Genomic DNA, 27,840 nt, shown 5'->3' with positions numbered 1-27,840 from the left:
ATATAGTAATACATGCCAAGTTTTGTGTGTCGTGTATGTGTGTGTGTACAGGATGTAAAATTATACAAAATGCCTCGAAATTATACCACGTAAACCGCGTTCAGTGATATTCCTTGTACTGTGCATAAAGAAACAAGACCTCGTTAATTACTAACAATTTGAGTTTAAGCGCTTTTATCTTAGGCGTAGAGTACAACTAACTTAACGTAAGAGCTTAAAACTAATTATACTAATGACTAGTTATATTTTACTCTAACCTAGTTACATTTATCTTAACCTAGTTATTCTAGATGGCGCGTCGAGCCTACCGCTACACCTACTTACCCAGTGGCGCCATCTCGCGTCTCGGTCGCGAAGCTCGGATCAAACTGTATTGATCACTAACTCCATCTCGCATCTCGGTATAGTATTAGAGTTTGATCTCAGCTTGATTGTATAGTTTATTAATTGTATAGTTTATTAATTATATCGGAGAAATTAATCACTGTTATAATGTATCACCATGGTACATTTTTGCACCACTTTTTAATTCATCTTTCTACGCTTGATAAGAATATGAAAAAGAAATGGCGACAGTTTAAAATATGATCCGTTTTCGCGTAGCAGATTTTAGAATTAGTCAACTATTCAGCTGTTCCAGCAATAATAAACAGTTTTTGCTTCGATGCAAACTGCAAAATACACAAGCAAAAATGCATACTGCGATCTACGCAATGTGGTAGAAGGAGCGCGAGTGTTTTCGCAGCTGAAAGATCGTTCTTTTTAATCAGGAAACAACTCTCTCCTTGGCAATGAACTTGCTCGTATCGTGCTAGTGTATCTGCAACCACGAAACCGGTCAGATCGGGCACCTGTTCGATTCGTTCTCGCTGCGCAGGCCGAGGCACTGGGAATTGTTGGTGCATCGCGTGAATATTCATTGAAAACCGGCGTTATAATGTTCTTCAGATTCGCAATTTTGGTCGGTCTCAGTTCCGTCGTCGCCACCATCATTTATTTGACACCTATACCAGGTCAGTTTTGTCAGATAACGTCCATCTCTCGTAAATTACAAAATTACGAAAATCTCACTGCTTTATATCTATTGAAAACTGTGTGCACGATGTGCCAAAATATCTAAATAATCAAATTTAGCGATAGAATGTTCAAAAGATTGCGATCTTCCGAGTTTTTTTTAGCAAAATACGTAGACATAAACCGTTTCAAATACATATGTAATGTGATACAGATGAAAAATAAATGTGACAAGAATTCTATTTTTAAAATCATCTAATTGTTTTGAATTGTGGTCAATTATTAAGGCATTTTGAATCGAAAAATGATTTTGTTCGATACCAAGTGAACGCGAGTTTTCCTTTGGAATTATTTTGTACTAGAAACTGCAATTCACGCGGCGCATCTTCGACTTCATGCAACACAAATTTTGTACCGATTGCAGGTTAACGACCTCTGTTTAAGATCGCGCACATCGTATCTGTCTTCTTTACCTCAAGACACTCGACCACAAGCGGCAATATCATTATAGAAGTTATAACTACCGTTATAAACTCCTGTTGTGATTCTGCGTAGCCAGAAGCAATTCGCTCGATGTAATTATTTCATTGGAACCGATTCGATGGGACTTTAAATAATGTAACATTTGTGCTTGTTGCGAAATCCAATGTATAGAAACGTCTAGTTTCGTAAACTGTATGTCCCTTGAACAGTTTTGCTGACAGATGAAAAAATGGAAGTCAAATATATTTGGTATTACCATAGAGAATTCTTCCCTCTTATCAACTTATCTAACCTATACGTTCCTGTAAACGATGAATGTTTTGCCGAGTATCATGCTTTCCAATGGTTATAAATATTCCATAGTTACCAATGATAAGAAAGTAAACCGTTTGAATGCAACTATTCTAAAATTGAAGAGGAAGACATATTAGAAATTGAGTTCACGAAACTGTGATACAGCATCTCTAGAAAGACTATAAGCAAAAGTGATTTGAAAGGTGAGAGTTTCTTCACTACTAAATCCTATTCATAGATGTAATTCTTTGATAAAAAAAAGCTAACTACATAGATGACAGGATACTTTCTGTTCATCGGGACGTTTAATTTGCTCTACATTATTCAAATATACCGTATAAAAGACGGACGATTGCTGTTCAAAATACAAAAAGAAAGAAGCATTTTACAGGATAAACTTCCGATTCAATTGTGTATCATCGAGTTTTCTGAAATTACTATCGTCGACTCGCTATTTAAACGCGTTAGCATACTTGACGCTGTACAAAAGTTACGTGTGAAAGCGCGGTCTATTATTTTCTCCACCCGCAGACGGGAAGACATCTCTGCTTTCTTCCGTTGATTTAACATCGGCTGATTTCCCATACAAACACGGTTTCGAGTTTACGATTCGTTTTATTCGCCGGTTAATAGCCAAGTGTTAAATGCATGCGCCACTCCTTGCTGTCTCGTGGTTGAAACGATTCGGAAACACGATGAATCTTTTATGCGTCACTTTCTCCGTCTTATAACGACATTTAGCGTTCATAAAAACCAAAGAAAGTTGAAACGCATGGAGCCACGGGCACTCGAAGGATCGGTTCCGAGCGAAGTTCACGCGGTTGCGTAACCACGCGATAAAATCCATGTGGTTCACGAAATTGTCGACCGACCGATCTCTCTTGGACCGTGGATAGTGTTTTTGTTCCACGAAGATTATTTTGCTTTTCGCGGCAGTAGCAATTCGGAGATTCCGAGGAAACCAGTTTCAAGGGAAAGTAATTCGCCAGTCATTGCGTAACCGCGAAAAGAAGAAAGTATATGTACCTGTTCATCGTGGACACCGGTCATTTTTATACGTATATCAAATACAAAATGCCTTTGCGACGTCAATGCAGCGTTAAGTACTTAATTTTCTTTGCGGAGATAGTTCTCGTATTTGCACGCGAGACATTGTATGTACGCGTGCAATCGCAGGCAGAAACGGTCGATAATGAACATGCGCGTCAATTGATTTCTATTAATTTCGTCTTTCTCTAAACGAACCTTTACACGGAGAAACTTTCGTCTGCACTTTTGCAAGCGATGTACCAAATTTTGGACAATAGGCGAAGCTTCTCCCGTTTATCCCAGACGATGGCAGTAAGCCAGTAGACGCGAATAATATGAAAGCAAAGGAAATTGTGGCCTTGAGTTGATCAAGTGGAACAAACTGTGTCGATTAATCAAATCAATTTGAAATGTTGAATTCTTTGATACGCATGGCTGCGGATCGAGATTTGCGCTTTCATCTCTGCCGCAGTCAGACGAAAACACGGCTCAACAGACGGTTCGCCGATTACTGGCATTTATGCGATTAAAAAGCGCGTTAGAAATTGCACAAACGATGCGTCAGCTTATCATTCAAGCTGAAAGTTGCACGCGCGCGTGAAAATAGAAAGAAGTTTAATAGGCGAAAAACTGTAGCAAATCCTCCAAACGGAAGTGAAAGCGGCTGCATATATATTTGACACGGGCACATACGAATGCTTGGGCGTACGCGCCAGTACCTATGTCTTCTTTCTCTATTGATTAGCTTGAGGCAATGGAAGATGCAGCAGCAAATTAAATACTTGACTGGAATTTCATACATGAAACGTTGGATACGTTGGATGTTTTCTCTGTGTCGATCGTCTTTCTATCCTATGGGAATTAAACACGACGAAGATTGAATTCATTTCCGTGGTTCTATGTTTCGCGCATTTTTAATGAAAGCTCAATGGAAATATGCGCTCTCGGATCCATCCGTTCTATTCACTGAATTATCTTTAGTAGAAGCACCAAAGGAGGCAATTGGAGACAAGAAAAGAACGCGCGCAATTGTCCGCGCAATGACTGTTTAGTTCCTGGAACTGCCCACCTTTGAAGTCCAAAATCGAACGGCGTTTAAAGTTTGAATCACATTGTGTGCTGCTTAATAGACTTTTCTTCTGGAACAAACAAACTTTCACGATCATACTCGTTGCAGTAAAATGGTAGAAAGTTAAAAACGAGATCAAAGACTCGATAACTCGAACCGATCAAACATCTGCTCGTCTCTAAGAGAAAATCTCGTGGGACCTATTGAAACTTTTGATAGGCAGCTCTCGTCTCTTTACATCACCAACCCATAAATTGGAGCTCGTGCCTATGAGTGGTGTATTTCCAGTAAGAAGTATAATTACCCATGCGACTGGTTTATCATTAGAAATCCAAGATCCTGCATAAAGTAACACTCGTCAAAAATCCGAAAATCATTTCAGCAAACATCTCGATCAATTCGCTGGTTCGATTCACAACCTGCTGGCCTAGTCGGACTAGTCTCAGTGACAATTAGAAAGCCGTTTGATCAAAGGAGAATGGCACCCGTTCTCCAGTCGGGGAGGATCAGTAGCATGGTATTGAGCCTCAGCGAAAGTGAAATCTTTTGGACCACGGATCATCGACAAGAGGTTGGGCGCAATGTGCAGCCAGAGAAACGCAGGGGAAGGGAGAATAGGTGAAAGAAAGTGAGAGAGAGAGAGAGAAAGTGTGTGTGTGTGTGTGTAAGTGAGAGAGAGAGAGAGAGAGAGAGGCAATGAGAAAGAGTTGAATACGGAAAGAGGGTTGGCGGGGTTTGAGGAACGGGAGAGGGGTGGGCGCAGAAATGTCAAGAGATGAAAGTATGCGTGCAGTTTCTTGCCAGACGTAACGAAAAGCCCGAGGTAAGATACGCGGGTGTGAGGAACTGTCTACGAACCCTCTGGGCAACTTTCACTTCGTCGATTCGACGTCTCTGACACATATTTTCGAGCGTGACGTTTTATCTGCGTTCGCGCAAATAGGGGACTGGCCGGTCGATTGTCATCTGAACCGGTTGCCGATGGCGGATCTTGTTCCGGAGGAAACGCTAGAACACGGAAGCTCGTCACACAAGCTGCAAGCGGGAGAACTACAGGGAGAGTCCGAAAGAAAGAGAGAAAGAGAGAGAGAGAGAGAGAGAGAGAGAGAGAGAGAAAGGTCGCCTCCAGTTTTGGCAACGAAATTTAGGCGAAAATGGTCAGTCGTCGACGGAAACCGCGACAGTGTCTTGTCTCGGATCGTTTCGGGTACACGTGTGCAGTTGACATACGGTGCAGTGAAATTCTACACTCGTTAATCACATACTTTTCACTCCGAATCGTCCCATCCGATCATCGTCTTCGATCTTGGCTAACTAGATTATATCTCGTTCCATTGCGGCTTTCACGATGCTTGTTTTAATCGTTTACCTGCTGGTAGTGGTTAACGGTGAACGAAACAAGGAGGACTTTGGTTATTTCGGTCGATATACGACGGTCAACGACGGTTTCTTAACTGCTGTTTGATATAGAAATGCGTCTTATATCTAATCTTTGCACTGCTGGCGCGATAAAGTGAAGTAGTGAACTACTAAATAATTACTAACAAATGTAACGAATAACTGAATTTCACGTATTTCGTCTCACGCTTTCCCTCCCTATTTTATCTTTAAAATCAAAATAAGTGTAAGTGCGAGGAGCAAAGGTTTGAAAACCTAACGCATCGCAGCGTGCACAGTGTTTCTTCCCATTTTTTGATTTCTTGAAAGTTATCTCATACGCTTTCTAATGCTTCCCAGGCCGTCTGTCCAGTTTCGCTTAACTTGGGATTTAAGTGAACATTTTCTTGAAATAACTCCCTTGATCGAGACCCAACGAGATATGCCTGTGGTTGTAAGAGAAAACAACAGCACTAATCGTTGATTTTAACGAAAGAGAGACCAAAGCGCGATACAACTGCTAAACCCCGCCAAAGACGGAAAGATATTCTACTTTTTAAGGATTCTTTAATGAAACATCTAGCGATGGGAAATGGTTTCTGGAAAACTTTAATTAAACTTTGGACGAAAGCGAAAAGAAACGACAGTCCTTCGACTAAGAAATTCTCCCGGAGATTTCTCCGTCGTCGCAGTTGGCTTCGCCAGGGGTGAAGATGGTGTCAAAGATGTATGCACTGATACTTGGACGATTGCAGTCGACAGCTAACCAAGTTAACTGCAACGATGTCAAGAACTTCTGGGAGCTTTTCTACATTCTCACTTGCACCGAAATCCTGAAATGCAAGCATGCAGCTTACGGACTGGTGTCAGGTGTTTAATACAGCGAGAAACAACACGCGTAGTTGATCGTTCAACGAGTCGTTCTGATTATCTCAACAAAGTTGAGTAATCGACGCGCGATAGCTTAGGTAATTACTGGGCATTAGCGTCGAGGGCGGAAAAGGAAACTACGAACCCGCTTATACTCTCGTGACCGGATTTCGTGAACGGAAAAATTATCGGACTCACCGCGGATGACTGATCTATGTGTATTACCATTACTCGTGCATATCACGCGGCAAAAGAACGAGAAGGAGAAAGGGAAAGCGGGAGAGGACACCGTCGGTGTGTTCTGGCAACGATTTTCGGGCTCGTGTTGCCCGGCTCAGTTGTTCATGAGAAAGCGCAAGTGTTTACGAGTTTCGTGTGTCGGGTTCAGGTTGGGACAGTCGTGATGCAGTAAAATATGGCGTTCCTCATTACTTACGGCTCTATTATAGGAATCATATTTTACGGCTGTTATGTCGCTTTTGCTTCACGTTTCTTCTTAGCGTAGCGGGTTAAATTAATGAAAAATGTATCATCTTCTATCATAATTTCTTCTCTTTAATTTTTTGTGAAACGGACATATCTAGTTCCTTCTTCACACATTGTTATAACGATTGCTGTCTTGTCGGTGAACTTACAAACTATTAAATTAGGACATAACATTCCTGTGGCGTCGTTTAGCATACATTATATCCGCTGTGGTTAACTAGTGGAATGCATATCACTTTACATCCTTCACTGAACACATTGTTTATTTTAACTTGTACTACTTTCTTTCCATAAACGTGCAATCATTATATTCGTTAAGCATCTGTTAGCGCTGATTTTCGAAATTGATTTCCTTAGAACAGTTTAAACTGCATCGACAAATTCTTTCCATCCGGTGTCTATTTGTCTCACTTCTCCAGAGTTAACATCCAAATATCGATCCTTGCCGTCTTTCGTAATTTCTCATTCCCCGTTCTCCACTATTTCTCATGACCGTGACGAACCGCGCGCGCGTCTCGATCACGAACGACGTCCGTCATCCTTGTGTATAATCGAGCATGACAATTATTGTTTCGATTGCTGTGCGAAACGCGCGTGGTCCACAGTGCAATGATCCAACTAGCACCGCGCGCAGAGCCAATTAAAACCGTCAGAAGGATTTAGCGTTGTCGACAAGACGTCAGGAGTGATTCCGTGACGGCCATGTGAACCGATCGCGTTACTGGGGTGGATTATGCGAGGATTATACAAGAGTTTACGTAACCGTAATGACATCGCTTAAAGGAGACCAGAAACGAAATTGCTTGGCCTTCGTGCATCTTTCCGAGACATTATTTAACGTCTACAAGAAATTCTGTCGAAGTGGCGCATATTAACGTTGCGTCATCCGTGCTCCACAAATGAAAACCGCTCTTCCGGAAATCTCCATCTGCTGACTTAGAGAAACTATTTTTATTCTGCCGAGTTCATTCACAGTCTGACCGTGGTATCGCGACAGAATGATTGCGTTCTGGTTGCATTTTTAACAGTGTAGCAGTTTATTTTATATACAGTGATTGTGAGAAATATAAAAGAGTAGGCGTACTCGTTGAACGCGCGCTGTAAATGATGTTTGCCGAGTGTTTTCTTCGTAAATATAAAGAGCAATAATGCTCGTTAGTGTCACGTGCACTGTCAGAACTGTTAAACAAAACGTGTGCACGAATGAAACACGTTTCATATTTTACTAACATGCTACGTGTTTACATAAGCAGTGAAATTTAGCATGCTAATTTTCTTTTGACTCGTAATACGTGCAGATTGGAACAGACTGTTCGAAAGAAAATGTTTTTTCTTGAAAAATCTCTGCTCGTTCCCGTTAATGACATAATAACGTAAAGAGTTACGACTTGTTGCAATCATTACGCTAGCAGCGTTTGTTCGGTCCGCAAAGTGCGTATAAGAACGCTTACAAACCGTTTTGAAACACTGCTTTGAGCATCCGGTTAAACGAAGATAATAACAGGGTAATGCATTTACCTTCGGGTATGGTAACGAGCTGATTAAAGTCGAAGCATTGTGGCTTTCATCTTCAACAGAGCGATTCCTTTCGCTTTTTTCGGAACTAACTTTCACTTCGCTAACGTCGGCTGTCGACGTCCACCGGCGTTTTGCCGGCATTTTCAATCGAACATTTGCAATTTGCTCATCCTACACGTGTCATACTTTATCTCGACATCGTTATCCTTCCATATACCTCTCTCTCTCTCTCTCTCTCTTCCTCTTTCATAAACGTCGAACAGAGGAAGGACTAACAGTTCAACGGAGCTGCTGAACTATTGAGTTGGATTGTGCAAGTCTTTGAAACAGAACGATCTTTTTGAGATATTATAGGGATCAGTTTACTACCATAAAGCCTTTATTTGTTACAATTAACTTTTATAATTAAATTTTATTAGAAATTTATTACAGTTTAAGTTTCTAATCAGTGAATTTTAGTCATTTCTTTCTGTCGATGTAACGATATTAATTGCTATTAAGAGCCACGAATATGCAAACAGATATGAACATAAGTTTGAGCATACTCGGTCGATCGTCTGCGTAGGTGCTGGTTGTTTCTCGTTTTAGCAAAATATAATACATATACGCTTTGAAATGATTTACCGATATCAGAGTTCTGACATAAAATGGATTTAGTAAAAGTTGATTCATTTTTACCGTCAGACGGTCGATTACTTGCACTCCGTGTTTAACCTGTGATTCTGGCTTGTTGCGGATTAGGGAGAACTCGAATATTATTCTCGGAAGTCTAAGCAGCTAAAGGTTGCTTTTGAGATTTTCTGGGAACAGAGTTGCTGTCATCGAGCATGCAGTCACCTTTTGTTATCGTCATATAACAAACCGGTTAGACGATGCAGTCTGCGAAGGGTGCGATTTGCGCGATGACGTCGGCCACCTACGGTCTACGGTTTCTGGTGGTCGTTTTTATGATCGCGGCTGCGGCGACCTTTTTACACGTAAATAATTACAGGCCCAGTAAGTGTACACCATCACGCGATTATCGCGACTAGACATGAATTCTTACAGTTTAACAGATCTTTTCCATTCTTATTCTGACCAGGGAAACAAGGGTACCTGGGAAATATTTGAATTCACACTGAGAAAACAGTATACTATTAGAACAAGGACAGAGCTTCGCTTTTACGTGTACTCATTTGAATCTTCTGTTTCTTTCTAGAACAAATATTCCTGTCCTGCGAGAGACCATGTCATCACTTGGATTGGCCCATGATTTGTCGAGTCAAACTCACCCTCGAGGTTTTCCAGTCTCTTAGCAAGTAACGTAGCATTTTCTTTAACACCTGCAAATCATAATACGTCTACGTAATATATTGTCTTGCCACGACCTTGACCCAAAGAGCATCTTTGGTAGCAAGCCTCCTAGATACCACCGATTATCCAGTCTCGAAACTCTACTATTCCACTTACGGAATGTAAATCCTAAGTTTAGTTCAATTCTTGGCTCGCAGGCTGCACGGAAAAATAGCCTTAAATTCATTTTTATACCGTAACAGTTCCTTCGAGGATCGTATGTCCAGTTAACTACCGTTGAAATAACCGTTACGCAATTCCTTCGCGAGTTGAAACGCGGAAGTCTGTCGAGTGAGCAGACGACGGCTTTATCCAACCGTCTGTTTACGGTACAACCGTGATCCGTTTAATTTCTTACGAGCAACTGTATGCGCAGATCGTGTGGCGATTGTCCCCTAAATGAAACGGCTTGCCTATCGAATCACTGTGTGTCAGCCGATGGACAGAGACGCGGTATCTTGTCGGCGAATCGGCAATTACCAGGGCCCACTATACAGGTAAGGTGAAAATTTGCAACAAAACTTTTATTAGATATAGGCGTAGGATACACCAGCTAAAATAGTTTTACCAATTATCATCGACGTTGTTCCATCTCTAAATCGCCCCCAATACTGGCACGCAATTTGCCATGTTATAGAGCGATTATCGTATGCTTTGATAAATTCCATACACAACTTGTCGAGCTCGGTGAAAAACGTGTTGTACACATTTCTTGCGAAATCGTGGAATGTACTGATTCCCCGCGCAATTAACGCTATTCGCATAAATAAATCTACAACATGATGCTAGGACTGTCTTCTCGCGTAATCGGGGTAACACGATTCAAACAATACGCCAGGATAGAGGGTTTCTAGCGAGCAATTAAAATTCGCCTCGATATAGCTTCATCCCATAGTCGACATAATAAAGTTGAAACGTACCAGCATAAATTAAAAAACAGAAACATCAGTTAAGAGTAACGGTCGCACATTAACAAAAACTTTCGCTGCTGGAGCAACTGATACGCCATCCGTTTAATTTTACAATTAGAAAGTTTTATCGGGAAAACCGTCTGGAACATTGATCATGCTATCCGCGAAACTCCTCGGATAGGTGCATAGCTCGACGAACGATTCTACAAGTATGGTATTAAATGCAGATTCGCGAGCATGTAATTTTGTAGATGGAAAACTTGATACGAGTTCCGCGTAATGCATGTTCTGCTACGTTCCTTATTTGATGAACGCGTGCACTTCTACACCGTGCTCCGACTTATATAATAGTAATATATGTATGTATTCAAATATCCTGTCACCGATGTTGCAATACTTTCAGAATGAGGGATTTTGCGGCTCGCTCCGTTCTAATTTCGTATATACGAGCGGACACGTTCGCGTTCTTGTTCCATTCGAATGAATCATGACTTTCATTTCTTCTTTTTTCGTTAACGCGTACATACAGGGAAGCGTATTTCGACTGGCTTTCCGATCGCATAATTTTCGTTACATCATATAATACTTAAAAAGAACGATAGAACGCTCAATTTAATCGTTTCGTCAAACAGGATTTCTGACGCGTAGAAATTTTGATTGCTACGTGCTCGTGCGTAGTTTTTCGTAATGGTAGTCAGTTCCTTGGAATTCTATGGGTACCCGAAATTCTCGGAAACCTACGGGAGATTTTCGGGGCCTCGCCAGACCCGGCCCGTATCTGACATCGAGTTCCCAACGTTTTCGTGTTCCGATGCGACTCTATCGTTTAGGAGTGTTCCAGCATCTTTTTCTTTCCTTTTGTCAGGAGGCAAACAGATTATAGGATAATAGCAAGATATGCTCGGTTGACCACCACCTTCGACGACAAGCTATTTTTTACTGTTCAGGTCTGTGAAAACGACATCTTGGTGGTTGACGTGATTAATCGGCTTCCGGGTAAAGCAGCCGCGATGCACTGGCGCGGTCAATCGCAGGTTGAGACACCATACATGGACGGTGCGCCTCTGATCACACAATGCCCGATACCGAGCTACACCACGTTCCAGTACAAATTCCGGGCTTCGGTTGCTGGAACACACCTTTGGCATGCTCACGCCGGTAATTCACAGCTTCGCAATTCATATTAACTCCATCCTTCTGTATTGTTACAGTCGTGGACAAATGTAGTTGCTATTTTTGCAAAAAATAATCTTTTACACATTGTCTAGTGAGCTAGTTCATCGTAACATGACCATCGAATGAATGACTTTCCAGGCGCGGACATCACAAATGGTATTTTCGGCCCGTTGATTGTGAAACAAGCAGACATCAGAGACCCGCATCGGTCTTTGTTCGACATCGATGATCCGAAACACGTGGTCCTGGTGACCCAATGGCAGCATACAGCTGAGACCACGCTCACTCAAGGTTACACGAAGCCGGCGATGCTTCTGATCAACGGGAGGGGACGTCAGCCAAACGGACCGAGTGTACCGTTTACAACGTTCACCGTCGTTCCGGGACGTCGTCACAGGTTCCGTTTGGCGAACGCCGGTGGCGCTGGAACCTGTCCAATAACTATCTCAATAGATGCCCATCTCCTATTGGTGATTGCCCTGGATGGCCATCCAGTGGACCCGCAGCAGTTTTCGTCGATTACTCTGGCTACAGGTACACTTGCACAGGGTGATTCACTTATTCCTTTACGACTCGAATCTAAAATGAACCTAAAAATGAAAGTATGTTTTTATTTTTGCTCTCGTTTTTTGTCTCAAACGAAAATTTAGAAAATAATCGATAACGAGGGAGTTAAACGGATGAAAACACTTGTCTTCGCAGGTGAAAGGGCAGATTTCATCGTGGAGGCAAACAGACGCATCGCTTCTTATTGGATACATGTGCATACCGCGAAGGAATGTGGACCCAGTTCCATAAACGGTGCTGCGATTTTTAAGTATGCGGGAAGCTCGAGTCAGGAACCGCTATACGCTATCATCGATCAAATTGAAGAGGAACAGCAGACTAAACGGCTCGCTATGACAACGAATCCTGCCGAGAAATGCCAAAATCCGGACAGCCTTTGCGTCACAGACTTGAAGGCTTTGCGGAAGATACCAAATTCTCTCTCTGCGTCGAAGGTGGATGTGGCTATACACTTGCCGATAAATTACAGACTTCAAACCAATTATTTAATCGGTATGTTGCCGGTTTCTTGGATGTCTGATTTTTACATTGTAAAACAATTATGTCGAGAAATTTTAAAATCGTTGAAATCTAAACAAAGTCTATGACGTAAGGAAATAGCTTAAATTTGTTTCGAACGTTCGAGAGAGACTAATCTACTAGACAATGACGTCTTCTCTAATTTGTCTGCACTTAAGTTACGTAATTAACTGGTTACTATTTATACTGTGAGGCATCGATTTCAAAACGCGAGCGTGTTTAAGGAAATATTTTCCGTTCTTATCATAGGCGACAGCGGAGTAGAAACGAGAGTACTTAACGTGAACAACGTTACCTTCACGTATCCATCGTCGCCTCTGTTAACACAAGGCGCTGACGTATCCAAAGAAAATTTGTGCCTCTACGATGTCGACAATGATTCTCATAACGAAAACAAAGAAACATCGTCGCTGTTGTCGCAACCAACCTGTCGGTTCGGTAATGGCAATTCAATTAACACTTGCGAGTGCGTTCACGTGAGACACATACCTCTTGGATCTACCGTCGAGATCATTCTCCTCGATCAAGGTAATTAGCCTTTAATTGTACATGTTATAATGACCTACATTACATTATCAACTCATGCGTTCTGCAAGATTTTTACTTTGGGGATTGATCATGTTTCATTCATTGTTTATCTAAAAGCGTGGCTGAAAAGGAAGTAAACTGCGTGACTCCTGGAATCGCGTAACTGTATCTAAAAGAATAACGCGTCATCTTTAAGAGACCTCATATGTGTAACGTTCTACGGTTTCTTTCGTGATGAGACGAAAGGAGAAATTAGATTGTCACTCACCGTCGCGGTAAACACGCAATTTGCAATAATCGCTGTGTTGGCCTGTCGACGCGACGTTAGATTTAAAGAGCATCTATGCGAATCGCGATGGACTGTTCAGTCGACTAAGGCTATTCCACGCGCAAATTCAACTGCGATTCGCAGAATTCTCTATCTGATCGAGTAATTTTCTAGAGCACCGCTGTGTTTTATGGCGTAGTTTAGAGTTAATTAATCCTTGGTTAGAGAGCTCATTAAGCGTAATAGCAAGTAGAACCTATGGTCGCTTACGAAATCCGATTGATCACTTTCAGAAAAGTACATGTTTATTTACGATATTTATGTTAAGCGAAAAGTTATATATTCTTAATTATTAACAGAAGTTATTTTGCGTTAAAATCCACGGTCTACTAGTCAGTTGTAAAACCATTCGGAAAAGTCTGATAAAGCGCAAGCTTGTTAGCGTGCAACCTTGTCTTAAGGACCTTGATCTATATTCAAGGTATGTACTCGTACAGCGGGCACATTGATCTTTATTTCATTTCCGAGAATTGCGCTTCGGAATAAAAACAACGCAATCATTTGGAAAATTGTCTGGAAAATTTTTCAATGATTCTTTTTTATTAATAATTATATTTTTGTTCAAGGTGGTCTCGACGATTTAGTGTATCATTTGCACGGAAACAGTTTCTACGTGGTAGGCGCGCGGAAATTTGGACGCAGCGTGAGTCTACAAGAACTGAAAGATCTGGATAACAGAGGACAATTGTTCTCTCGGAATCTGGACTACGCGATAGCTAAGGATACAGTTGTCGTACCAAAATTTGGTGCTGTGGCCATTAGATTCAAGGCGGACAATCCAGGTGAGATCATCGTCGTTAAAATATTTTTACAATCTAATATGTACGAGTGACAATGTACTATGAATGACAAAGATAGTAACAAAATGATATCAAAGATAATTTCGAGGAATAGTAGTAATACTGCAAATGGTAAATCTTATTTTTGTATTATTGTAAACGAATTGTAACCAAACTTCCCCGAGGACACAAATATTTGATCCTACTTGTTACGCGTGGGTTTTGATACTTGCTCGCTACTTGTAAATTTTTAAACAGGGTATTGGATGCTGCGAGACGAGCACGCCACCGATTGGACTCGCGGTTTGGACGTGATTCTTAAAGTTGGAGAGATGAGTGATGTAATAGCTGCACCGGATGACTTCCCCAGATGCGGATCTTTCGTCGGCCCGGACTATTTTCTCATATAGATTACTAACTACTACTTAAGAAATGTTTGTATATATAACTGTAAATAGATACATGGAGACTGAAAGTATATACGTATTGGCAAAGATTTCATTACTGCATGCTTTTCATTAAATAAATGGACATTTTTCGTTTCATTCTTCTCAATTGTTCATTTATTATTATTATTAATATTATTATTATTATTATTATTATTACTATTATTATTATGCTAACGAACTTTCGAAAGTCGAAAACGAGTGGAACAATGTTGAGTGTGAAATAAACTTGATCAAGTTCAGCATATATAGCCATAAGTTGTATATAATATAACGAAATTTTTACATTCCTTACAATCCTTCCATTCACAATTTTCACTTTGACGTCAATCTTCCATAGTATTTCTTCCGAAAAACTAAGCATTGCGTAAGTAAAGAATAATGAACAGCCTTAGAGATAATAGCATGCAGTGATTCGAATGGAACACCCTGTAATTACGTTTACGATTACAATGAGTATTTTCGTTCGATTTTGTCGTCTTTTTATCTATTTATATAAAATTTATACATCAAAAATTCTATAGCACAGTTAGCTAAACAATAAATCACTTGTCTGTTTTTGCAGCTCGTTAAAACTTTGACTGCCCGCGAACGTGTCACCGTTGCCCGTGCTGTTCCCCCACCATTCCTTTAAAGTCTTCAGAAACAAAGGAATCCGGTTGATACCGCGGTTCATTTCGTCTGCAACGTCACGTTCCAACTGCCTCCGACTGCAATATAACCGTAATTGCAGCCACGGTCGATGCCAGCGTGAATAAATTACCTAGGATCGGGCTGGCGGCGTTCGGCCTTGACAGCGATGTCCTGTCTGACCGCCCTCTACAATCAAACAGTGACTTTGCTCTCCGTCCCGCATGAGATACTTCTTTTGCAGCACAAAGTCTTTCAGGAGTATGCAAAGATCACCGTCGGTCCGGACTTTATACACACACTGCCGTCTTTCTTAATCATAGCAGCGTTGATGATCGCTCTATGGAGAAATCCGCCATCCTGCAACAGCCTGGCCCAAGTATTTGGCACCACGCTTTACAAATTTCTCCAGGTACCATGGTTAAGCTGATCTGAATCATTAATTATCCGTTAATTATTAACAGTTAACGGCATTTGCAACGTGCACGCGACATTCCTGATCGCTCGTTATATTTCAAGGAATATTTCCGGCAATTCTTATTTGCTTGCTTAAACATTTCACCGATCGTAGAGAAAGTGGGTTTACGACGAGAAATAATTAGATGGAATAAAAGAACTAATTCCTTACAAACTAGTACCTGCATCGAACAAATACTTCGATCACGCATATTTCACGTTTGCATCGTTCGATCATTAAACTCGCAATCGTGATAGATTGCAATTTCCGTTTTCTTTACTACTAGATTTTCTCTCCAACTATCTCGAAGATCGATCGGTATTTGAAGAAGACGAAGATGTATCGTTCGCTATCATCTTCTCCATAGTTTACCTAACGTTTGTTCGTGTTTCCATTGCAATACGTGAGAATGTTTGCGGTAGCGACAGCTTTTTATTTATCAATTTTCTTCAACATATTTTTTATGACATCCCTTTTCTAGATTGCGTTAGTTTCTCCATAGGCTTTGGGATAACTTGAAAATTAGTTGTCGGAAACTTGACATTCGGATATCAATGTTTCCAGTGTGGGTCCAAATGGACCCCGAGCCCGCCGTTCAAACGTTAAAGTGGAAAGTATTGACAGGGACGATAGTTGCGGCGATTAGGCTGAGAAATGGCCACCGATAAAAACATTACCGTGAATTCAATACGAAGATACTTTCAAGGTAACATCTGGTACGTTCGTGGTTGAAGGTGACGGTCTGCTGGGTCGTCGCTATCACCGGCTTATGGTTCTGGCTGATCCTTCAAAGGTTGCTGTATTGCTGCATCTGGAACTACTGGAGTTACGTGAGTAGAAATTTGACGAGCTTTTCATATCCCGGTCGCGTCGGTTTCATACGATTTTCAAATGCGATTACGTGATTGGAAATCGTTGGAGAACGATGAGATTGTGGCATGTATGAAATTAGGAAATTTATATTTCACATTATCTAATCTTGTTGTGTAAGTAGTATACACTTTCTGTGTACACATTGTAGATGCATCGCCAACACTTGGATTTCATATTCAATTAGGTGCCGCCTAACTTTAGACGTTTCAGCTCCGACTGGAACCATCTTCTAACTTGTTAAAAATTGTATTTTCCGTAGGAGTCCGAGGATCGTAACATATCCTATCAGTGGTGGGAACGCGTATGGTCTTCGTATTATCCGTCACCATTGAAGCCGTCGGTAGTATCGGCTGGTTTCATTAGTTGGATCGCATCTATGTCCATCGCAATAACTATGCTGAGTTGCACGATTTCTATGAATCCAGTGCGGAATGCCACCAAGGTTTCCACGGCTCGATTAAGGACTATTTTAGCGAAACTGAAATGCTATACAACTTCTGTTCTGCAAAGGTTACTATGTAATACATGTGGACGATTTCAGTGCGCTATCGAAACTCGTAATTTTCCACTCACTTGATCTTCTATCAATTCTCTCATCTTGAGATACTATCGTCGTGGAGTAACTTTCTATTGCGCTACATTTATAGCGCATGTTAATAAGGTTTTACAAAACTTAGTCGTTTATTGTTTAGAACAAAATTGATAAATTTTTGAAATTCGAGAAAGTGCATACCGATGAAAATGTGCATGCGTATGTGATCGCGCGCGTTTACTGCCACAATGAATTCCCTGGCTGATCAATTGAATTTATTCCCTTTTCTACTTTTATGAAATAATTTAAAAAAAAAATCAGATTCGCGAAAGAAACCGCAGTCTACTTTTTGAAATTGTACATTTGATACCGTTGCAATCGGATCTATAAATCAAAACCCCATAGTATTTGGGCGGTGCTAGAATTACACAGTGCAACGTACCAACAGACAGTGGTGTCATTTGGTGTCCGTCTTCTGTCATTCAGGATCCTGACGTCTCTGTTGCAACAGTGGTCTCAGGAAGCGTCTCCGACGAAAAACATCGTGCCGTTGGACGAGAGCGAGGCGAGTTCCCTTTGCGACGAGTGTCGATCCGAGATCTCCAGCGACGCGAACAATCGGAGCCGAAGGGAGATCCACCCGATCTCTTACGGGACCAATTGGACGCCGAAACCATGTTTCTCCGGTTACAAGGACTCGCAAAAGAACGTCTCGCTGCACACGATTGCTGTCGTCAACGACATCGAGGACTCCGGAAAACCGACCACGAAACAATTACGACACAAACGGGGCTGTCACACGGTTGTGCCCTGCAACTCCAGCGACAAGTCGAGCGGATGTTGACGAAGATACGTTGAACAATGCAGCTCGACGATGTTGCAACGCAACGGGGTCGCGTCGATTCTTTCGACGCCAGGATCATCTACGCGGTGCTCGCGAAGCGTGTTATCGATGCATCAAGTCCGAGGCATTGTTTCGCACGAGTATCGAGAGCCGATATATCGGTCTGCTTGCGCTAAAAGGGTTAATCGAGTTCAAATGCTGCCCAGAAATTTCAATCATTTTTCTGGGCCCTCGTCCTCCAACTTTTCCTTCTCCTCATGGGGAAAACATACATGTGAACATATTTATCGCGCCTCGGATATGTATTTAGTCTACGGGACTAATAAGCGAATAGATAAACGCGCATACGTACACGTGAGGCAATTTTTATGATGGTATGGCGTGTTGAATAGTGCGCGTCGATGCATCGTCGGCGAGCTTAAATCGTTCAGCTGGAAGAAACGTCCGCAGAATATCTCTGGACAAATTGCAACTTCATTCCGCGTACTTTTCTACGCCTACGGTCTTATTCCAGGCCTATTGTAACATTTATAAGTATGCACATGCTGAAAAGCAGTGGAGGTGGAGATACCTGGTGTTACGAGTGGAAGTAGCTGGACAACCTACTACGAAAAAGGATCCTAGGATAGTTGCGATAAAAAGTCTCGCGAGGGAGAAATTTAAACTTCTCTTTGCCGTATGCTAGTTTCTTGTACTCGACGTCGAAACATTATCGGAAATCGTAGACTTGCTTTTTACGCGGAGCTTTGCTTAAGTTGACGCAACCGCGCGCATTACCTACTAGATCGAATGTCCTAGCTTTCCCTGATTCGAATCGAATGTCCGTTCGCAAATTGTGAAAGCTCCGTACAAAGTTTCCAGACTGAACGCTTACGCAAAGAGAAATGGTTGACAATTTCATCCATACTCTCCGACGTCGATCGCAAACGACAGAACCGCAAATCATTTTTTTCAAAGGTTTGCAGATTGGTATCTAGCCTGAATGCCGCTAAACGATGCCGCGCAGGGCCATTGTTACTCAACAAACGGCAACCTCGTCAGCTCTTCCGATTATTTATCAGGAAATTCCAACCCCAGGACGATAGTTTTGCTCGCGAGGATGGAAGGGGTGCTCGTTTCGCGCGCATGCGTTCGAAAAGGGTAACACTCCCCATCTTGAAACCGAACGTTATTCTGTAACCACATCCCTTGTGGGGTAGGTCGACGCGAGCTAGCTTACGAGCCGACGCGTAATAAACATTCGTCGAAGCCGAAAGCACACCGGATTGTTCGCTCGGTGTCTCGTCCTGGTGATCTTCCGCTCCTGTTCAACTCTTCGGGATTAGCGACTTTGCAGAGAGAGAGAGAGAGAGAGGAAGGATAGACTCGGTGATCAATTAATTCTCGAGGAACGGGCGTGATCCGATCGTTTTCGCCCTCCGGAACGACGTTGCAACACCTGGACGATGTAAATATCCAGCGACTGTGCCATCGATTCAACAAGAAGCGCAGCTACGGAACAACCGTCGGTATTCACCGATAGATCGGCATCGAGGCTAATCGAGGGAACTGCATACCGAGGTATTCGTCGATACTCTTTTTCCTGCATTCCTAGAATTTATACGAAAAGTCGAGTCTTCAAACGAGTTCGACGATCCATAAAGTTGTTTGGAAACCAGCAAATAGAATTGAAATAGTAGAAATAGAATTGAAATCGTAATAAGTCTAATATTGGTCGATAATTGAAATACATAAGTCATGCAGTTCTAAATTTTATAATTTGAAACTGTGAACGAATACGCGTGAAATATCAACCGGATTTATAAACCCGATACCATGAACTTACTAGTTTACTATCACATCGTTTCATCGTTCCAAAATTCTGGCACTTGAAGTACCGTTTTATCATTGGATTACGAACCATTTCTTGGATCACTTTCGCGAATATATTAAACTATTGCGAACCGTTACAAACGTTTTCTAGCCAGACAGGGGCACTTTTCTTATTACCTTGACGTTGCTGGCCGGTTCGGTAGCCGGAAATTCTGGTATTTTCACGATTCAGTGACCGCCCACGTGTATGGTACCGTAACGTGACAGAAACCTTGTTATTGATTTTTCGTTCAGCATCCGTAGGCGCGCACACACGAGAGTTTGTACACAACCCCTGACGCACGCGCGTTCCCTGACGCGTGTACGTACGCGCACGGGATCGTACAGAAGAATGGGCACACATGGACAGGTGGATGATGCAGAGATGCGCACACATTGTCAAGTAACATCGACACGTGCACCCCGCTCCCTCCTCGTCGAATCGGGCGAAACGATGATAAGAGTTAATGGTCCGCGTGGGTTGCACAGGGTCGAATTTGCATGGCAGGGAACTTTTAATAGTGCTCCGATGAAACTATCGCGGAAGAAATCGACATCTCGTCCGACTTGACCTAAAAGAAACCATTGATCTTGTACGATTGTGTTGGTCGCGATACTTGACCCTAACTCGCGTTTAAAAAGTGCTACCTCGCTCGTCCGCATGCACTCTGCGACTCGGCTATGCACGAAGTTTCTCCATCTCGCCGAGACGACGCACTTCTTTTAATCGAAAGGATGGTTTCAGATTCAGTCTGTAATTAATTTACGTATCAAGTGTGCGTATGAAAGGCACGGCGACTGGCCACCCCATAGCCTAACCGGCCCCTCTATCCTGTGCTGTTCGAGTAAAAGCCAAATCACAAGGACATCACGGAATCTCGAAATTATTACATATTCTTAGAGTAACGCGTGTCTACTGCTTATGAAGATAATTCCGCTTATACAGGAGAGTTTTACGTAATCTCCGTGATTATAGTCGATTATCCCGAATTAGGACACCGAAATAATTTTCAAAGGTCGCGTTCGTATTGAAACAAGTGGCCAGAAATGCCGTCACTTGCAGCAATTTTCATCTTCGGGGCACACTTTGTAATTGTTTTCTTGAATACTTGAGTATCCAGATTGTTAATATTTGTTTCGTATTAAACACTATTTTTTCACTATTTACGTATACATTTATATTTGGTATGCACTGTAACTACATAACGCATTGTTTAAATTTTCGTTGTCAGCTGAAATAAAAGAGTTAAAAGAATTGCAATCAATTGGAATTTTTTTAAAACTTTGTGCAAACATTGCTAATTTACTAGTATACTTGGCATCTTAAAAATATACAAGATTTCGTCCATGTTCTAAGTAGTTATTTCGTTTTAAAAGGAATCTGAATGTTTATTGAACGCGTAGCTAGCTGAAGCAGCGTGTAAGGTCAAATTGTAAATTGTCGCGTTGCAATTTCAGGAAGAATGGCTGAGAAAATGTATTATTGGGGAGAGGAGAGAGATGAAGTCGACTCGGACCAGACATTCATAGAATTTAAGGTCAAGTCTGCGTCGGAGAAGGGGAAGGATGCTTCGAGGGCAGTTCCGAAGATGACAGTTTCGTCGCCGCAGGGTAAAGTGACAGAATTCCGGAGCCGGGAAGAAGACACGGAGCGAGGTGGTTGGGACAACAAGCTCGATTTCCTTTTCTCTTGTATCAGCGTGTCCGTGGGTCTTGGCAATGTCTGGCGGTTCCCGTATCTGTGCTACAAAAACGGTGGCGGTAAGTTCTATCGATGCACTCGGATTCATCAGCATCGTTCGTTTACATGATTTGCACAAGATATCTCCTTAACTTTCCCACGTCTGGACGAAAGTTAAATTATACGAATTGAAAAATAAAATATTAAATTAAGAAAAAATCTTATTTTTTGTAAGAAAAAGTGTTTTAATAAAAAGTGGTTTATGTCGATTAATTCAAACAGTTTGGTCGATGCTTACTCGATTACAGGAGCGTTTCTTATCACGTACGGCATCGCCATGGTGTTTTGTGGAATTCCCATTTTTTTCCAAGAGGTTGCCATCGGCCAATACCTTGGCGCCGGTGGGATGACCCTTGTGGGACAGCTGTGCCCTTTATTGCAAGGTACGAGAACCTGATTTAAAATATAAAAATTCATGAATCGAATATGGTATCCATATAAAACAGCGGTGACTCGAATATTTGACATTTCGCAAACGTTTCGCAGGTGTTGGATACGCCACAATGACTATTGTATTTTTCCTGGACGTGTACTACTGTATCATAATTGCTTGGACACTTTTCTACTTCATAAGTACCATCGTGAATATGCCTGGTGTACCATGGAACGGTTGTGGTTAGTAAACCGGTCGTGAACACGTAACGAATAAACGTGCAGAAAATTCGTCGACAGATTAATAAACATTATCTTCATTCGTGTACCGTCGCGAGCAGTATTTCTTGAGCGACCGTTATAATAGTCGGATTATAATTTCCAGGAAACTGGTGGAACACCAAGGATTGTTACGATGCTTCCAACATTACTGACCACTCGTACAACACGAATAGCAGTTCGAACGATACGAATTCAATGATCAATACCACTCTGCATCACACCACACCGGTCGAGGAATATTGGGAGTAAGTAAATGTTTTGTAAATGTAAGTATTGCCACGACCTCGTTAGACCACAATCGTATGAATCGATTTTACAAGATACACGCTTGCCAACATAAATGCCGACAGTGCAGGAATTAATTTACTTTTGCTAAAACCGATTACGGCAGTGCAAATAGTTGATGTCACGTTCTTACATAAATATGTCCGATATGTGGACATGACTAGGATATTAGAGAAATTCACGACAAACTGAGATATTTAAACAAACAAAGCTCTATTGTATTTTTAACAGGCGACCTAAGTTCTTCTTTGAAGATTGAGTAATTCGTGGTGTTAGCACTCGCCTATCTAAAATTGCTCTTCAAAAATACGTCCATTGGGATATTTAAATATATAGAATTGACCTTCGCATGCTCTCGACGCGTTCTCTTGTAAAAGAAAAAGAAACATTTTTTTTATTATCCTCGACGACTTCGACGATAATTGGCCGGATCGATTTAAATGGATCGCCCTGTACGTTTTCACCGCACTCGAGATCGAACGTTCCTAAAATCTAAAACGATACACTGTGTGCGATGAAACGTGATTCCTGAAACTCGGGGCAGAAGATCGTGGCGTAGAATTCCGAGAGAATTGGAAAAAAAAACGCCGCGGCTGAACGGAACGTCGCACGGTGGTTGCTTGAGAGCCGGACGTGAATGTTAACCGATCGTCGGAAGTGATGCAGTTCTCGATAATTCGTGATAACTTCGAAATTTTAGACGACGAGTTCTTGGGATCACCTCCGGTATCGAAACCATCGGTGGGATACAATGGGAGCTGTTGGGTTGTCTGATTCTCGGCTGGCTGCTCGTTTACTTTATCATCCGGCGTGGTCTACATCAGAGCGGTAAGATCATCTGGTTTTCAGCCTTGTTCCCGTACGTGGTGCTTTTCATTCTTTTGGGAAGAGCGGTGACATTGGACGGCGCCAAAGACGGATTACTATACTACATCACGCCGAGATGGGAGGAGTTGCTAGCACCCGGTCCATGGATCGACGGTGCCACGCAAATATTCTTCGCGTACAGTATCGGTACCGGAGCTCTGCCAGCTTTGGGATCGTACAATAAGTTCCACCATAATTGCTATAAGTAAGCTGCTACAGATTCTCATAGATCTCATTCTTTTCGGCTACATATTATCGCTCGTTAATTCTTCTTTATTATTCTTCACCTTCTCACGCGACACTTTTAACGCGACTACGCGTGTTCGTGTCCCAACAATGGTAATAATACCTATCATTAACGATCTGGAAAATACATGAATTTCAAAAGAATTGAATCGCAAAAGGTGGGGAAGGTCGTGATTCCAAGGGTTAACAGCGCATAACAGGGCCATATACGTAGATTAGCGTTATCATTTGTTTGTTCTTGCCAAAGATTTCTGATGCACAACCGGAAAAGTTGTTTTTAGATATAACACCTTTGGTCATCGAAGTCTTTGAAAGCGTGAGTTTTGTCTTCCAGAGATGCGCTTATCACTTGTATTGTGAACACCTTGACTTGTCTTCTGGCTGGTTGCGTGACGTTCTCCATATTGGGTCACATCGCGTCGGAACAGGGTACCGAAGTGTCCGAGGTGGTGAAAAGCGGGCCGGGTCTTGTCTTCCTCACGTATCCGGAGGTCGTGCTGAAGCTTCCCGGTGCTACTATGTGGGCCATAATCTTCTTCGTCATGCTACTCGTAAGGAATAATCGACACTTGAACGGGGAGGAGTGTACAGTGTACAGCCCCGTTCTCTTCGTGCGAGCAATGTCCGTTTATGTGTACCGATCAGATATGTATTTACACGTGCGCACTTCTCATCCACGAAATAATCTTGGCGATCGGCGATCGGCGCTTTCGACTCTCTTCTATCTCATCGTCCGCTGACGAAACGTTGTTCAGAGTTTTCCTCGTTGTACCTCGAGAACATTGAAAAACAATTGATGATTACACACGGTTCAATCCTATATCGCTCGAGAGTACCTCTATGGCTTGGAAATGGTTTAATAAGCGTTGCGCCAGACCATGGAATAATCGTGCCACTATTTTCAACAGATACTTGGAATCGACAGCGAATTCTGCATCGTAGAGTCTTTTATCACCGGTGTCGTCGACAACTGGCCAGATTCCCTACGACCCCACAGAAACAAGTTCACCGTTGCTATTTGTTTCGTTATGTTCGCTATGGGGATCCCGATGGTCACCAACGTAAGCCCACGGATTATTGTTTCTGTATCGAGCTGCGAGTAAAACAAGTGTATCGAATTTTTCTTTTTCCAGGGAGGAGTTTACATATTTCAACTAATGGATTTCTACTCGGCAAGCGGCATGTCGATTCTCTGGGTCTGTTTCTTCCAAACTATCGCGATATCGTGGATCTTTGGAGCAAACAAGTTCTGCGACTGCATTCACCAGATGATGGGCATACGGATGAATCAATTTTGGTATATATGCTGGGTAGTATTGGCGCCCGTGATCATGGCCGTAAGTATTAACTTACCAACTTCCTAAATTCGATTGTTCGTGTAGTTACATGTCCTCCTTTCAATGATTACTTTTTACATTAAAAAATCTGTTTACAGTTCATCTTTGTTTTCCAATGCGTTCAATATAAACCACTGAAATATGGAAACGATTACGAGTATCCAACGTGGGCGGAAGTGGTGGGTGTATGTCTTAGTTTCTCGTCAATGATTTGGATACCAGGGTACGCACTCTATTACGTCATCGTGTCTCCAGGATCTATTAAAGAGGTAAAGTCTATTAGAAGCAACCGCGTAACAATTATTTATCGACAATGCAAAATATACGTGTTATAAAGATAGACGCATTAGAAAAGTAGTGCTCAATATTGTGTAAATTCGACAGTTCACAGCATGCTAACCTATGCTAGTCAACACGAATAATTTAGCAAAATAAAGCAGTTGGTGAGAAATTTGCGTGCGTTCCGAACAATACGTTTTCTGCGTTCTTTTCAGAATTTCTTGAAAGGCTTGAAACCAAATATAAAACTGCATCCGAAGCTACCGAAGGGCGAGAAGTCCCCAGTGATACCGATGTCCGAGAGCAGCGCTGGCTTAATCACCAAGAACAGCAGTTTCCTAAGCCAAACATGATCAGCGTAAATACCCCTTTATTCCTAAATAGGTTGTAATTACCGTAACTGTAGTATTTTTAACAGATTTTAAGACGCGAGGCCGGTGATTAACGAAATGCGATCGACGTTGCGACGATTGCGTAGCGGCTTTCAAACATATTTCTTTCATTTAATATACTTTATACCGTGCCGGGCAATCATTTGAAAAGCATTAGTCGATCGCAAACATATTAGGACGCTTGCATAACTTTGACTTCTACGCCATATATTTAAATAAATATGCATTGAAAGAAAGAAAGGTACATCTTTCCGAAGATAAATTATGTTCGTTTGACTTTTTATCGCTCAACGGTCTCTCCACGTAGCTCATCTACGCATTAGTTACAGTACGAGCAGAATCATGACGAGGATGAACCAACGTTGGCACGCGACGAAATTATTATAGTAACCAGAAGCACCGGCCTCGTTCTTCTTATTATTAAATGACACACCGGTGGTACCATTGCGACGCATGTTCGCAACTAGAAAAATATAAGACGGGTGAAAGCAGAGGCGAGTAGATAGTCGACTACGCGGAACGTAGATACTACGATAGCTATTTGTAACGCTAGGAGAGGTCTATTTTTCCATCGTGACACGGCTCGCGATGCCTGTACAAGGGATTATTAAAGGGAAACATAATTTAGTTCGTAGCTTCGCTGGTTTAACCTAAGGGAACACATGTCCTTGCAGCAAGTAGCACCGAGACGAACGTATTTAGAATATATATTAATCGTATTCCCCTTTTCGATTTAACAGATTTCTCTACTTTAGTAGCTGGAGACAGCTTGAATTGAAAAACACTTCGAACTAACATTATATATACGTTCCGATCAAACGATGACGTATCGATCTAAAAGTAGAATAATCAACCGAGACGTTATTTAGTACTTGTGCGTACATTTCTCAGTGGACGAGTTCGCAACTAATTCAATTCACGAAAGTGCTTGTCATTTTCTTTTTTTATAAAGTTCAAAAGGTTTCTCCAAGCACTTTTACTCTTCGTACGAAATGCGTTGGATCGCGTATAAAAATTTGTGCCTCGATAAGAACGCCGTCGTTCGAGATCTAATCAAAAATGAAAATTATAAAAATAGCTGCGTAGAATTTCTACCGAATTTTATACTGTTACTTGTATCGAATAAGGTGTAATCCAATATTCTTTTTCTTATTCTAGATTTTACCATTATTATCGCGCACGTACAAATTGTACGCTACCGTTGCTTGATTTATTATAAAATCGAAACCTCGATGATCGATGTTGGGAAGACATTTTTTTGTCGGCAATGTACAGTCATCGTTGCGAATTTTTCCGTTATGACCGAGCGTATTGTGCGATATAAAAACGTTACTCAAGCTCAAGGTCGAGCTACTAATTTCAATATAAAAATTTCACTCAAACCTTGGCTCGTTCGAGGTGCCTGAAAAGCTTTCATACCAGTGTAAGCTTACTCACCGAACACTCACGAATTCCACATTTCGATGTATTAGTTCAAATAGATTAAGAGAGAAATGTAGTTCAATCGGGGAACTATTATATGTATAACGTAAATGTAACGGTATGCTATATTCACGACTAACCAATTATCAGTGTTTGCTATTCGAGATACTACAATAACCCTTGGAAATTCGTATGAGCGAAATTTGAATGAAATTGTTGTTCACATTTAAGGATGTTGGAACGTAAGGATACGTGTTCAACAGCGCGCGTATTGTACAACTTCCTCTCGTACTCTAAAAATATGCCTAACAAACGATCTCCAAAATGTTATGAAAACCTTCATGACAACTCTGTGGATACGAGATTTTAACCGGAGTTAAAAATGGAAGAATTGAGCTTGGTCTTTGCATGCAACATGTATTGCTATAAGTTGTACAATACACGCACTTTTGCATTAAGTACACGTTTAACACACAAAAAAAACCATCGATATTTGTTCAAAGAACGAAGCGACGACTAGAGAACCAATCTGATTTTCTGGTTTCATTTACGAGATCTCAATTGACTAAACTGTAATAAATTGCTCATGTTCGTCAGCCCCGGCAGAGACGCTAGGAAAACGGCACTAATGGAATTATCGGAGGATATTGTGTACAATAAGTATGGTTCGTGATATTGGTCGGGGGGGGGGGGGGGGGGGGGGG

General features: G+C 41.7%; 2 protein-coding genes and 1 long non-coding RNA gene across 10 annotated transcripts; 2 read left to right on the top strand and 1 right to left on the bottom strand.

Moving 5' to 3' along the window:
- The first annotated feature begins 833 nt into the window (after window positions 1-833).
- On the top strand, window positions 834-14,976 carry LOC144469770 (uncharacterized). Of its 6 annotated transcripts, none has more exons than XM_078180396.1 (10): window positions 7,324-7,722; window positions 8,882-9,136; window positions 9,339-9,438; window positions 9,849-9,974; window positions 11,249-11,541; window positions 11,698-12,093; window positions 12,262-12,618; window positions 12,895-13,173; window positions 14,068-14,283; window positions 14,539-14,976. In XM_078180396.1, the coding sequence occupies exons 2-10, from the start codon at window positions 9,013-9,015 to the stop codon at window positions 14,688-14,690; spliced, it is 2,043 nt and encodes a 680-aa protein (XP_078036522.1). In that variant the 5' UTR covers window positions 7,324-7,722; window positions 8,882-9,012; the 3' UTR covers window positions 14,691-14,976. The 6 variants fall into 6 exon arrangements, with proteins under 6 accessions (XP_078036547.1, XP_078036531.1, XP_078036522.1 ...); XM_078180385.1 differs by having other exon boundaries at window positions 7,324-7,751; XM_078180377.1 differs by having other exon boundaries at window positions 7,324-8,127.
- A 4,271-nt stretch (window positions 14,977-19,247) lies between these two features.
- Window positions 19,248-27,815, top strand: LOC144469258 (sodium- and chloride-dependent GABA transporter 1). Of its 3 annotated transcripts, XM_078179323.1 has the most exons (12): window positions 19,248-19,622; window positions 21,372-21,674; window positions 21,903-22,037; window positions 22,141-22,269; window positions 22,412-22,553; window positions 23,294-23,665; window positions 24,041-24,257; window positions 24,615-24,767; window positions 24,840-25,043; window positions 25,142-25,312; window positions 25,538-25,680; window positions 26,873-27,815. In XM_078179323.1, the coding sequence occupies exons 2-11, from the start codon at window positions 21,377-21,379 to the stop codon at window positions 25,673-25,675; spliced, it is 1,959 nt and encodes a 652-aa protein (XP_078035449.1). In that variant the 5' UTR covers window positions 19,248-19,622; window positions 21,372-21,376; the 3' UTR covers window positions 25,676-25,680; window positions 26,873-27,815. The 3 variants fall into 3 exon arrangements, with proteins under 3 accessions (XP_078035449.1, XP_078035433.1, XP_078035442.1); XM_078179307.1 differs by having other exon boundaries at window positions 25,538-27,815; XM_078179316.1 differs by lacking the exon at window positions 19,248-19,622 and having other exon boundaries at window positions 21,311-21,674; window positions 25,538-27,815.
- On the bottom strand, window positions 21,525-22,417 carry LOC144469269 (uncharacterized). The gene is made up of 3 exons (XR_013493953.1): window positions 22,232-22,417; window positions 21,893-22,047; window positions 21,525-21,657 (listed from the first exon to the last, which is right to left on the bottom strand). It is a non-coding gene; the product is annotated as an uncharacterized LOC144469269 (long non-coding RNA).
- Window positions 27,816-27,840: the final 25 nt, after the last annotated feature.

The sequence above is a fragment of the Augochlora pura genome, chromosome 1, assembly GCF_028453695.1.
Source record: "Augochlora pura isolate Apur16 chromosome 1, APUR_v2.2.1, whole genome shotgun sequence".
Classification (NCBI taxonomy): Eukaryota; Metazoa; Arthropoda; class Insecta; order Hymenoptera; family Halictidae; genus Augochlora; species Augochlora pura.
The sequence above is the reverse complement of the archived record's forward strand: the minus strand, read 5'-3'. Positions and strand labels throughout refer to the sequence as shown.

Bases quoted from the DNA above. Each gene is read 5' to 3' on its own strand.
- LOC144469770 (XM_078180396.1), top strand. From the start codon at position 9,013: ATGCAGTCTGCGAAGGGTGCGATTTGCGCGATGACGTCGGCCACCTAC. The intron at 9,439-9,848 runs GTAACGTAGCAT...CTGTATGCGCAG, and splicing joins GTTTTCCAGTCTCTTAGCAA to ATCGTGTGGCGATTGTCCCC. The intron at 9,975-11,248 runs GTGAAAATTTGC...TCCTTTTGTCAG, and splicing joins GGGCCCACTATACAGGTAAG to GAGGCAAACAGATTATAGGA.
- LOC144469258 (XM_078179323.1), top strand. From the start codon at position 21,377: ATGGCTGAGAAAATGTATTATTGGGGAGAGGAGAGAGATGAAGTCGAC. The intron at 24,768-24,839 runs GTAAGCCCACGG...TTCTTTTTCCAG, and splicing joins GGATCCCGATGGTCACCAAC to GGAGGAGTTTACATATTTCA. The intron at 25,313-25,537 runs GTAAAGTCTATT...CGTTCTTTTCAG, and splicing joins CTCCAGGATCTATTAAAGAG to AATTTCTTGAAAGGCTTGAA.